The 12,831-nt window shown below is 36.8% G+C and overlaps 1 protein-coding gene and 1 long non-coding RNA gene across 5 annotated transcripts in view; one reads left to right on the top strand and one right to left on the bottom strand.

The window, feature by feature from the left end:
- Positions 1-6,899, bottom strand: part of LOC309638502 — a 42,192-nt gene extending 35,293 nt beyond the window's left edge. Inside the window, exon 1 of the long non-coding RNA XR_014251180.1 lies at positions 6,750-6,899. This is a non-coding gene — a long non-coding RNA (uncharacterized lncRNA). The remainder of the gene's footprint in view (positions 1-6,749) is intronic.
- Positions 1-12,831, top strand: part of ERC2 (ELKS/RAB6-interacting/CAST family member 2) — a 954,807-nt gene that overhangs the window by 442,764 nt on the left and 499,212 nt on the right. For all 4 annotated transcript variants that reach the window (XM_082414434.1, XM_082414435.1, XM_082414436.1 and 1 more), the window contains one exon: positions 5,407-5,600. In XM_082414434.1, the coding sequence (XP_082270560.1) occupies positions 5,407-5,600 (194 nt within the window). The remainder of the gene's footprint in view (positions 1-5,406; positions 5,601-12,831) is intronic.

Raw genomic sequence — 12,831 nt, 5'->3', positions numbered from 1 at the left:
AATTCAAATTCTATTTGAAATAACACTTAATATTTGAAGTCACATGTTTTGTATCAGACCATCCAGATAATTACTCAGTTCTCTACATTGCTAATTTTAGGAAATTCCATAGTTAAAAGGTATTACATTAATAATTATATTTTTGTGTGAAGGGTCTTAAGAAGTGTTAAGTGTACAGTTGGTTCTTTTTATTTTGTATATGTGGAACTTAAACAAATGTTCAAAATAATTTTTCTTATGTTTATTATACATATCCTATTTGTCTCATCTATGACAAGAAATTTCTTTTTGGAACGGTTGTTATAATATGCAAATTGTGAATATTCTGGATGTAGTTAGCTGGAATTGTGAAAGAATAATTTCCTTTAGCATTAAGTAATGTAAGACTCAAAGGTACATCGTTATTAGTTTCCAGACGTATTTTTTAGACTCACCTATTATATTTGGTATTAATTAATTGGATTTAAAATAAAATTTAAATTTTATAACATGTTAGAGTTCTAAAATCACCCTAAAAACTCTATTTTAAAAAGTAATATTTTGTTTATAACTCAGAATTATGTGAAGATTGGAACTTCCTGTAGCAGATTGAAATAATGTTTAGAGTAGTTTATATACCCTGTTCTGCTGTTAAGATATGAAAGGACCGTTAAAGTGTTGTTAACAGACACTAAACCCCCAAAGTGCTGCAATGGAGAATCATATTTTTAAAGTAAATAAATTTAACAAATTATTGCTAAAAGCATAAGCAGCATGAAGAAAAGTCCTCAGATTCATTAGTTAGTGTTCTGCTTGCACTGTATGGTCATGACTAATCATTTGTTTATTTTGAGAGAAATGATTTTTCATTAAAATTGTTAAGGCCCATTTCAAAGAGAGAATGTTATTTAACATTATAATTGAATATTCCCTGCCTAGTTTCACATCAGGTTTCTGGACCAAAGTTAATGCTTTCCTTTCTAGGCACTTGGAATGATGAACTAACATTTTATTGAAAATAATCAATGGCTAACTTTCACACAAGGAGTGTAAATAAACTTGTGATTTGTCATATTGATACTATCAATCCTGGTATGGTTTTAATCACGTTTGCTCTTAACTTTGATTTAGATATAGTATTAATCTGTAATTTTGCCTTATTTCCTGAAATAGTTCTAAATTGTTTCATTAAAATAACCACTAGGTATTGTTGTGTACTCCTTGTCCTAAGTCATGACCAGATTTCTCTTCTGTGCTTGATTCAGGCTTTCAGAACCAGTTCACATCAAAATGCCAAGCTTGCCCACATCTGTGAGGCTCCAAACTTTGTTTTGATTGTTCCCATTTGTGGGGAAATTTCCTTACATATGGAAATGCAAGAAACATAATTGGGGGACCATCAAAATTTACTGATCTAATATGTAATACAGACATTTTTGAAATGTTCTTTTCTCAATTTTCTGTGTTTCTATAAGATGCTTGAAAGTTGCTCTAAAAGTTACCAGAAATATTTTGAAGCAGAACCAGATACCTGGATTTGTTTTTAAACTGACCTGTTTAATCAGAAAAATTAAATCTCTACATTAGAAAAAAAATGCTCATCGGTATTCCTTTGGTTTTAATGACTGGTGTACGTCTTTGAAAGTGACAATGTGCTTCACTATATTTATGATACATAAGTTCTGAAATCATTAAAAGAAAATCCACACCAATCTGCATTTTTCAAGAGCTAGATTCCTGACTAGTTAATGAAGTTGATGTGTCTTAGATGAATGGAATGGGCAATTGCTTCCTGACCTTTTGGGGGTACTAATTTAAAACCAACAGATTCATAAGGGGAAGTACTTACTGTATATTTTCAGTCTAAACCTTGAATAGGTCAGAATGCCATGGTAGGAATTTGTTCAGGTAATGATTTATTCAAATGTATTTTTATGTTTTTGCAGTGCCTAAAGTACATTAGGCCCAAATCTGTTGTCTACTTTTGATCCCTATCAGGAACTACCAGTCCAGATTAAAGAACCCATGTTTTAATTTGAAAAGGCAAGAGTATTGCCTAAATGCAAAGAAAGTGCTTCCTTCTCTCTATTTTTAGAGGAGGCTCTGGCCTTACAATTTTGAAGGAAGCATTGGCTTTGTAAGCTCAATTTCCTCCTGTTTTTCTTTAGTATAGTATCTCCCCCATGTCTGTAGATCACAGTATAACACACTCACGCTACACTAGTTAACGGTTTCAGCCGATCCTCTGAAAAGTTGTGATTCATGCTGAGTAGAGCTGGTTAAATTCTGTGGAAGACTTTTGCCTCCACTGCTTAGGTTGGATCAGGGATCACCAACCTACAGTCATGTGAAACTCTCTCTTCCCTTGGGTCTTCACATGGACCCTAGTGATTATCCAAAAGCAGCTGTTACTCTTCCATCTCTATATGACTCTTTCTTGCAGCTTTCTATTGACTTAAATTTTTTTTAAATGATATGTATCTACACCTTTATTTAATAACCTTTCCAAGAATTCTGGCACCAATATTGAAGGTGATTTGACATAAACTCTTCTGCCCAGAAATCAGTAGACATTGATATGGAGATAAATAGATATATTTAATTCAAAGGTGTTCTTCAGGTTGTCTATTCCTTTTAAAAGGAAGAATCATTAGCACCTACAAATTATCTAACAGACACCAGTCCAGCTGTAAACATGGCTATGGTCTTTATTTTAATATCATGATCTAACCGTAGCATCACACACAGTGGTCAACATGGTCTAGATTCAGGATTGTTTTTTCCTAGGCTTTCTGTACCTCTAAACATCCCATGAGTCCCTTAACCATACTCACTTGGTAGGTTTAAAAGATTGCCAACCCATTGAATTTCACCCTGTGCTGAAAACTTGCCTTGGTTTACCTTCTTCTCTTCAAGTAGCTAAAATAAGGAATGTGCTTACATACCTATCACCAGCAGACTGCTTTCTCTGAAAACCTAGCAGGAGGCTTCTCTAAGGTGTATGCAGTATCTTGTCAATGAAAATTAAATAAACATATCAACTTGGCTGTATAACAAGCCCCACTGATGGGATGCGTATTATAAAATAATAATCACAATAAAGACACAAATGAATAATACCTTCCCCATGTTTGTCATTTTATAGTTTTCACTGTCCTTAGAGAGGCTTATTCATTTGCCCATAGTCATAAGACACAAGGCCATATTTAGAATCTAGGTCTTACAACTAGTAATCCTATACCCATTTATTAAAAATCGTGATAATAATAATCTTAAGAATAAAAACAACCAAAATAAACCACAGCAGCTAACTGCTAGCTCTTTGTGAATCTTCAAATCTGAGTCAAAAAAGGAATTTTCACTCATCAGAAATAAGCTACAATACATTTATTCATTTATTTTGAGTGTTTCTAGCTGGTCATTACTTAGTTCATTAATTCTTTTTTTTAAAGATCTTAATGTCACTGGTTGGTTAGTTTGAGAAAACTGCCATGGAAAGGTTTTTAGCTGCCATAAAATAATGGTAATATAGTATAAAAGTAGAAGAGAATTAACATGAAATTTTTGTTTTCTTTCTCATAGTAATCGAAAAGCTGTATATTTTAAATGCTTTTGTTATAAGAGTAATGAGTTGATTATTATTATCACAAATAGAAGTAGTTATATGGAGTATTTTGTTTTAAAATAGAATACCTGCTCTACATTTTTTGACGGGAGATTAACAAATTAATATTCATTACCTCAATTTAAAATAAAATTATTAGATGAATAAACTCCTAAAGGAATATTAGCTCAAGATTCTCTTTCAGATTATTTTAATTATACTGAAAAAGCTCACTAATTCTATTCTATTCTATTATAATGAAACTCAGTGTATGCACTAAATAAATAAAAATAAATATTTTCTGAGAAATTTGGATGACAGGCTGCCTGGTACTGTGTTGAATTGATATATTTTTTCCAAGTTCTTTTGCGTAGTTGAGTATATTTCTTGAATAAGGAAATCTTAGATTAAAGAATGTGAAAGCAAATTATTCCCCATCTATCCTCATGCTTAAATAATATGTTACACGCAAAAATATCCTAAAAATAATTAGTTTGTCATAAATAAGAAATTTATTTTTATTTATACTAATTTTTGAATTTTTTCTACTAAATTATTGCAAAGACTGTCAACCTCCTAACAGTAGTATTAGTGTTAATTTTTCTAACCATGCATGATTCATTTGACCCCACATTAGTTGTAGCTTGCTTGCCTTGTTTTTTCCCTGAAATTTTTTTTAAAAAGTGTATAAAAACACAGTGGACATCTGCTCTACGTAGAAGACAGCAGGATAATTTAAGTCCTAATAAATTGTTAACATTTTATTAGTTCACACATGGATTTTGGAGATATATACATATATGACCTCTCTGAACTTTCTATGTTGAATGTGCACTGTTGTTAAACTACTTGTTTTTTCCCTGCCTGCTCTTTGAAGAAGTCAATTAGGAATAATGGGAAACAAGGGGTAGGCAAAACATTGCAGTGCAGTGTTATTTCCATCTGTCTGGGAATATTTCAGCCAAAAGTTTATTTTGGGGAAAAAAAAAAAGCCATAACGCACTGTCACACACACAAAACCACAAATACTTTGGCTGCAAATTATTCTGCAGTGTTGTTGCTATGTTGTTGCCTGTGTCTGTTCTCCTGTGTAAAGCTGCCCCCCACCCCCCATGCATGTGTTTGCAGATTCTCGTCTGTGTGCTTGCTCATGAATTAGCTCATCCTCCTCCCGGTTCAGGTTTATTTAATCAAAAGAACAAGAATTTATGGGTATGACTGTTAGCTGGAAAACCCTTCTGCTTTTTCAAGGCTTTGTTTCATTCTACATCTTCTGCTGAAATTTCTCAGTGGGATGAAGTGTTCAACGATCAGTCAGCCAGTCTCTTATATGTTACCTGGCTTTACATATACCCTTGATGGTTCCTGGAAAAATAATTTAATATTGTTTTTTCTCAGTTTCTCTGTATTGGAAAAGGAAACTGTTGGTATGAGTCACTTACGTAACTGTGAGGAGTTGAATTGTCTTAGTTCTGTTTGCCAAAACACCAGAAATAAACACATCACTGTCTCTACCTCCACCAAGCCCCCATTTCTTGTGGGGAGAAAAAAGCAAAAAGTAGCATCATTTAATGAGATAAAATATTAACAATAAAAGAAACTCCCTTAAAAATCAAGATAGTTCTAAGGTAGCTGAAATTTGTGATTTTTCTATTTTGCCTTTTAACTGACAGTATACCCATAATTCTTTTTTTTTTTCATAATTCTTGATAGTTATTATTTTTTTTCTCCAAAGTTAATTTCTGGGCCATTGGTGACTGCACTATCTATTGTTGTTCTAAATTGTTATCTTAACTACATTCTTTAAAAATATAATGTTGAAGGCTCATAATATTGAAGATGACTCCAGGATGAACCCAGAATTTGCAGACCGAATAAAACAGCTTGATAAAGAGGCATCTTATTACCGTGATGAGTGTGGCAAGGCCCAAGCAGAAGTCGACCGGTTGCTGGAGATCCTCAAGGAGGTGGAGAATGAAAAGAATGACAAGGACAAGAAAATTGCAGAACTTGAGAGGTAAACTTTGCATTCATGTTGTGAATTGTCAACAGTGAGTGAACATTGATTGCTTAGTTGCCCTTCTCAGGTTGCAGTAAATTTGGAATACACATTCATATTTCACGGAGGAAACAAGTTATGCATGAGGAATATGGCCTGTAGGGTTGATGTTGTGTTTCTGTGGGATACTCGGAAGTCAGCTGGCTTATCTTTTGAGGGCTTATGTACTTCTTCAGTGTTTGAGAAAATAATGGTCAACTTTCTTGAGTGATATCCATGATCTAGCATTTGTGCCAGCAAAGTGTGTAAGAGACTGAAGCTTTGACTGCCTGGGAAAAAAAAATCACTTAAAAAGTCTTAGTATTAGTTTGATGGTAATCTGATTTTTGTTCAGTGTGACCCATTTTAGAAATTACGTCGTTGTGTTTTTTTTTCTGATAGGCAAACAAATTAAAATCCTTAAGGGCTTCATTTTAATTTTAAAGTGTGGAAATATTCTGCCAGCCTACTGGTTCTTAAAAATACTGTTAATTTTAGATGTATCTACATGGTTATTTTGGAATGATATTTTAGGACCAAAATTTTTCTTAAAAAGATAGTGTGAAATCACAGTGAAGTTATGATCATATTTTTCTTATTGCTGAGAAAATTGAGACCCTGAAGGGTTGAATGACCTTCTGAAGATTGGTCCTGTGGTCAGAAAGAGACAAAACTGTAGTGTAGGTTTCTTGACTCCTAGTCCACTTCTCTGAGAAGAAGGGAGCCATAGTGAGGATGCCCTAGATAATATTACTAATAGTAATTATGATTCATAATAGATTATATATATTTTATGCTCACAGTGTAACAGGTACTCTGCTAAGCACTTGACCTGCAAGTACTGTATACCATTTAATTCTACCCACAACACACAAAGTCTCATTATCATCATTTTATAGATGAGAAAACTATGACTTATACAGATTAAGTAACTTCCTCAAGATTGCAGAGTTTATAAGAATCAAAGTCAGGATTTGAGGGCTTCCCTGGTGGCGCAGTGGTTGAGAATCTGCCTGCCAATGCAGGGGACACGGGTTTGAGCCCTGGTCTGGGAAGATCCCACATGCCGCGGAGCAGCTGGGCCCATGAGCCACAATTACTGAGCCTGCGCGTCTGGAGCCTGTGCACCGCAACAAGAGAGGCCGCGATAGTGAGAGGCCCACGCATCGCAATGAAGAGTGGCCCCTGCTTGCCACAACTAGGAAAGCCCTCACACAGAAACAAAGACCCAACACAGCCATAAATAAATAAATAAATAAATGAATGAATGAATGAATGAATGAATGTCAGGATTTGAACCCAGGTCTGACAAATGAGTGACTGAGAACAATCCCATCCAACAATGGGCCAGAAAGAAGGAGCTAGTCCAGTAGCACTCAATGGTCACGTAGCTGCCAGAGAGGCATCGCTGCTGGGCCACAGGAGATCTGCCTCATCTTTATTAGCTTTCATGAGAGAAAGTGATGTGCCCCACATTTAGAAGGCATTTTTCTGCACTAACCAGCCCTTCAGAACTGTAATTGAAAATCAGGATCAGCTACTATAAATATTTGCATAAAATAGCATAATTGTCTAGTTGGACAAACAGGTCTTAGCTGAACGCTATTGCCATTAAATCATCAAGAATATTCACGTTTTTATTTCCGCAATATGGAATGCATTAAAACAACAGTGATTTTACAGGCATTTATCTTTATGTACTTTCTGCACATTTTCTTTATCTCTGCCTTTGCCTCCCCTTAAAGCTGATGCCTCCCAGGCACTGTAATTCATAAAACGTGTGGTGGGACTTGACTCTGTCCCAGTTCTCTGCCTGCCTGTGTCTTGCGTCCAGCAGCAGAGCATAGTCTGGGAAATGTCTGAGCCCCAGTCCCAGCCCAGACCGAGAAAGGGGTGGGAGTGGAGATCAAGAGGGGAAGTTTCTTGGGAAAAGGAGAGCTCAGCCTTGACCTGTCTTTCTGAAGCATTATCTGCTGGGCTACATGTGTATTCTGACCAAAGCATCTTCCTCGAGTTGTCAGGCAACCCTTTTCAAATTGGGCAGTATCTCCATTTGCTGGCTTAAACTACAAAATTCATACCTCATAATGTTGGGAACTAAAGATTTCTTAGCAATGTGACATATAGCTCCATTTTGGAGTCATGGAGGAGTGTTTGCAATTAAGTTTGTGATTTTGAAAACCAAAAAATTGAACTCGAAGTAAATTTGTGGTCTCTGGTCTGTAATGTGACCTACCAGAGTCAGTAGACCTTTTTTTAAAAGCAGCTAGTGTTCTAAAATATTCCAGAACTTCAGTCATGTGCAAGAAAAGGTACGGGGTTAGGGATAACTCAAACTACACTGACACTTGCCTACTTCTCTCTCAGAGGGCAATTTGTGTTTGCTTTCTATTCCATTAATATTCCCATTTTTTATTTTCTCCACAATATATACATTCTAAATAGCACATGCCTGGCACTTACATGGATGCATTTACCTCTTAAATTCTACATGAATGATGTTTTTCATCAGCCATTAAAGATTCTGCTTTTCAAAGTGCATGTTGCTCCAGTGTGGTCCCTATGTGCAGTTCTGCCTATAAACCCTTGCACTTGATGCTGATGGCTCAGCATGGAGCTTCTGCCTTGGACTGCAGGCTGCTCTGGGGGAATTTGACACAATGTGGTCAGGGGACCTTGAGCAAGCCCCTGAGAGCTGGTCCAAATCAGGCTGAAGTCATTATGAGATCACCAATGCTAGATATCTTGTATGTGCACAATCAAGTAGCTAGAGGCAACATTAGAGGCAATGAAATATGTAGTCTTTCTGTGTCAGTGCTCATCAAGGTCTCTGATTTTTATTTAGAGTTTCAGACTTAATCCTTTAGTGCCTTAGGGGAAGGAGAGAGGTTAACAGAGTCTGTCAAACAAGGCTTGCTGCCACTGGATTTCTGGCATCTCACCCATGGGAAGGAATCAGTCAGGTGACCTTTCATGTAATTATCTTAAATATATTAGGGGCTTTGTCAGCATTTGTCTGGAGGGCAGGGAATGCCCAAATTGAGCCCTCAATCACATCCCTCCCCACTGTGAAGAAGAGAGTGGGTCCCTCAGGGGGTTTTACTCCTAAAACATAAAATCAGAATAGAAAACAAGGTAGCAGTGTGCCCTGGGATAATCCAGGTGGTGCTGGAGCTCCAGGCTGAGAGGCAGCCCTGACCCTATGTAGTGGGGAGCGAGGTGTCAAACTCCATCAGGTGGATGCTGTGACAGTTCACGTCTTTGGCTATGAATGAAATACTTTGGATAAAAAAGCAAGTGTATGTGTCAGTATCTCTCCAGTTCTACCAATGTACCTACAGACAAGACTGAATGAATTGAAATGAAGTGTTCTCTGCGCCACTAATCTGGGGTCTGAAGGAGGTGTGTTCACCATTTGGGCTCATCTCTAATACTGGAGATTGCAAGCAGAACCAGAGGAAATGAGGAGCCCCTGAAGAACCTTCGTGAGGTGTGTCCAAAAGACCTGGGCACACAGTTGGCACTCACTGTGTGCCTGACAGAATCTTGGTGCTCCAGCTGGGTGTCAGGCATGAGTCTCTAAGGTAGGAGAGCTGAGTTCAGGACATTGGTCCACCAGAGACCTCCCAGAACCAGGTAACATCAAACGGCAAAAGCTCCACGGAGATCTCCATCTCAATGCTAAGACCCAGCTCCACTCAATGACCAGCAAGCTACAGTGCTGGACACCCTATGCCAAACAACTAGCAAGACAGGAACACAACCCCACCCATTAGCAGAGAGGCTGCTTAAAATAATAAGTTCACAGACACCCCAAAACACACCACCGGACGCGGTCCTGCCCACCAGAAAGACAAGATCCAGCCTCATCCACCAGAGCACAGGCACCAGTCCCCTCCACCAGGAAGCCTACGCAACCCACTGAACCAACCTTACCCACTGGGGACAGACACCAAAAACAACGGGAACTATGAACCTCCAGCCTGCAGAAAGGAGACCCCAAACACAGTAAGTTAAGCAAAATGAGAAGACAGAGAAATACACAGCAGATGCAGACGCAAGGTAAAAACCCACCAGACCAAACAAATGAAGAGGAAATAGGCAGTCTACCTGAAAAACAATTCAGAGTAATGATAGTAAAGATGATCCAAAATCTTGGAAAGAGCATGGAGAAAATACAAGAAATGTTTAACAAGGACCTAGAAGAACTAAAGAGCAAACAAACAATGATGAACACCACAATAAATGAAATGAAAAATTCTCTAGAAGGAATCAATAGCAGAATAACTGAGGCAGAAAAACGGATAAGTGACCTGGAAGATAAAATAGTGGAAATAATTACTGCAGAGCACAATAAAGAAAAAAGAATGAAAAGAATTGAGGACAGCCTCAAAGACTTCTGGGACAACATTAAATGCACCAACATTCGAATTATAGGGGTCCCAGAAGAAGAAGAGAGAAAGAAAGGGACTGAGAAAATATTTGAAGAGATTATAGTTGAAAACTTCCCTAATATGGGAAAGGAAATAGTCAATCAAGTTCAGGAAGCGCAGAGAGTCCCAAACAGGATAAATCCAAGAAAAAACACACCAAGACACACATTAATCAAACTACCAAAAATTAAATACAAAGAAAAACTATTAAAAACAGCAAGGGAAAAGCAACAAATAACATACAAGGGAATCCCCATAAGGTTAACAGCTGATCTTTCAGCAGAAACGCTGCAAGCCAGAAGGGAGTGGCAGGACATATTTAAAGTGATGAAAGAGAAAAACCTACAACCAAGATTACTCTACCCAGCAAGGATCTCATTCAGATTGGATGGAGAAATTAAAACCTTTACAGACAAACAAAACCTAAGAGAATTCAGCACCACTAAACCAGCTTTACAAGAAATCCTAAAGGAACTTCTCTAGGCAGGAAACAGAAGAGAAGGAAAAGACCTACAATAACGAACCCAAAACAATTAAGAAAATGGTAATAGGAACTCACATATCGATAACTACCTTAACTGTAAATGGATTAAATGCACCAACCAAAAGACATAGACTGGCTGAATAGATACAAAAACAAGACCCATATATATGCTGTCTACAAGAGACTCACTTCAGACCTAGGGACACATACAGACTGAAAGTGAGGGGATGGAAAAAGATATTTCATGCAAATGGAAATCAAAAGAAAGCTGGAGTAGCAATTCTCATATCAGACAAAATAGACTTTAAAATAAAGACTATTACAAGAGACAAAGAAGGACACTACATAATTATCAAGGGATAAATCCAAGAAGATATAACAATTGTAAGTATTTATGCATCCAACATAGGAGCACCTCAAAACTTAATGCAAATGCTAACAGCCATAAAAGGGGAAGTTGACAGTAACACAATCATAGTAGGGGACTTTAACACCCCACTTTCACCAATGGACAGATCATCCAAAATGAAGATAAGGAAACACAAGCTTTAAATGATACATTAAACAAGATGGACTTAATTGATATTTATAGGACATTCCATCCAAAAACAACAGAATACACTTTTTTTCGCAAGGGCTCATGGAACATTCTCCAGGATAGATCATATCTTGGGCCACAAATCAAGCCTTGGTAAGTTTAAGAAAATTGAAATCGTATCAAGTATCTTTTCCGACCACAATGCTCTGAGACTAGATATCAATTACAGGAAACAAACTGTAAAATATACCGACACATGGAGGCTAAACAATATGCTACTAAATAACCAAACGATCACTGAAGAAATCAAAGAGGAAATCAAAAAATACCTAGAAACAAATGACAATGAAAACACGATGGCCCAAAACCTATGGGATGCAGCAAAAGCAGTTCTAAGAGGGAATTTTATAGCAATAAAATCCTACCTCGAGAAACAAGAAAAATCGCAAATAAACAATCCAACCTTACACTTAAAGCAATTAGAAAAAGAAGAACAAGAAAACCCCAAAGTTAGCAGAAGGAAAGAAATCATAAAGATCAGATCAGAAATAAATGAAAATAGAAATAAATGAAAAAGAAATGAAGGAAACAATAGCAAAGATAAAAAACTAAAAGCTGGTTCTTTGAGAAGATAAACAAAATTGATAAACTGTTAGCCAGACTCATCAAGAAAAAAAGGCGAACACTCAAATCAATAGAATTAGAAATGAAAAAGGAGAAGTAACAACTGACACTGCAGAAATACAAAGGATCATGAGAGATTGCTACAAGCAACTCTATGCCAATAAAATGGACAACCTGGAAGAAATGGACAAATTCTTAGAAAAGCACAACCTTCCGAGACTGAACCAGGAATAAATAGAAAATATCAACAGACAAGTCACAAGCACTGAAATTGAGACTGTTATTAAAAATCTTCCAACAAACAAAAGCCCAGGACCAGATGGCTTCACAGGAGAATTCTGTCAAACATATAGAGAAGAGATAACACCCATCCTTCTCAAACGCTTCCAAAATATAGCAGAGGGAGGGACACTCCCAAACTCATTCTACAAGGCCACCATCACCCTGATACCAAAACCAGACAAAGATGTCACAAAGAAAGAAAACTACAGGCCAATATCACTGATGAACATAGATGCAAAAATCCTCAACAAAATACTAGCATACAGAATCCAACAGCACATTAAAAGGATCATACACCATGATCAAGTGGGGTTTATCCCAGGAATGCAAGGATTCTTCAATACACGCAAATCAATCAATGTGATACACCATATTAACCAATTGAAGGAGGAAAACCATATGATCATCTCAATAGATGCAGAAAAAGCTTTTGACAAAATTCAACACCCATTTATGATAAAAACTCTCCAGAAAGTAGGTGTAGAAGGAACTTACCTGAACATAATGAAGGCCATATATGACAAACCCACAGCCAACATCGTTCTCAATGGTGAAAAACTGAAACCATTTCCTCTAAGATCAGGAACAAGACAAGGTTGCCCACTCTCACCACTATTATTCAACATACTTTTGGAAGTTTAAGCCACAGCAGTCAGAGAAGAAAAAGAAATAAAAGGAATCTCAATCGGAAAAGAAGTAAAGCTGTCACTGTTTGTGGATGACATGATACTATACATAAAGAATCCCAAAGAAGCTACCAGAAAACTACTAGAGCTAATCAATGAATTTGGTAAAGTAGCAGGATATAAAATTAATGCACAGAAATCTCTTGCATTCCTATACAGTAAT

The sequence above is a fragment of the Balaenoptera physalus genome (assembly GCF_965194825.1).
Source record: "Balaenoptera physalus genome assembly, chromosome: 11".
Lineage (NCBI taxonomy): Eukaryota > Metazoa > Chordata > Mammalia > Artiodactyla > Balaenopteridae > Balaenoptera > Balaenoptera physalus.
The sequence above is the reverse complement of the archived record's forward strand: the minus strand, read 5'-3'. Positions and strand labels throughout refer to the sequence as shown.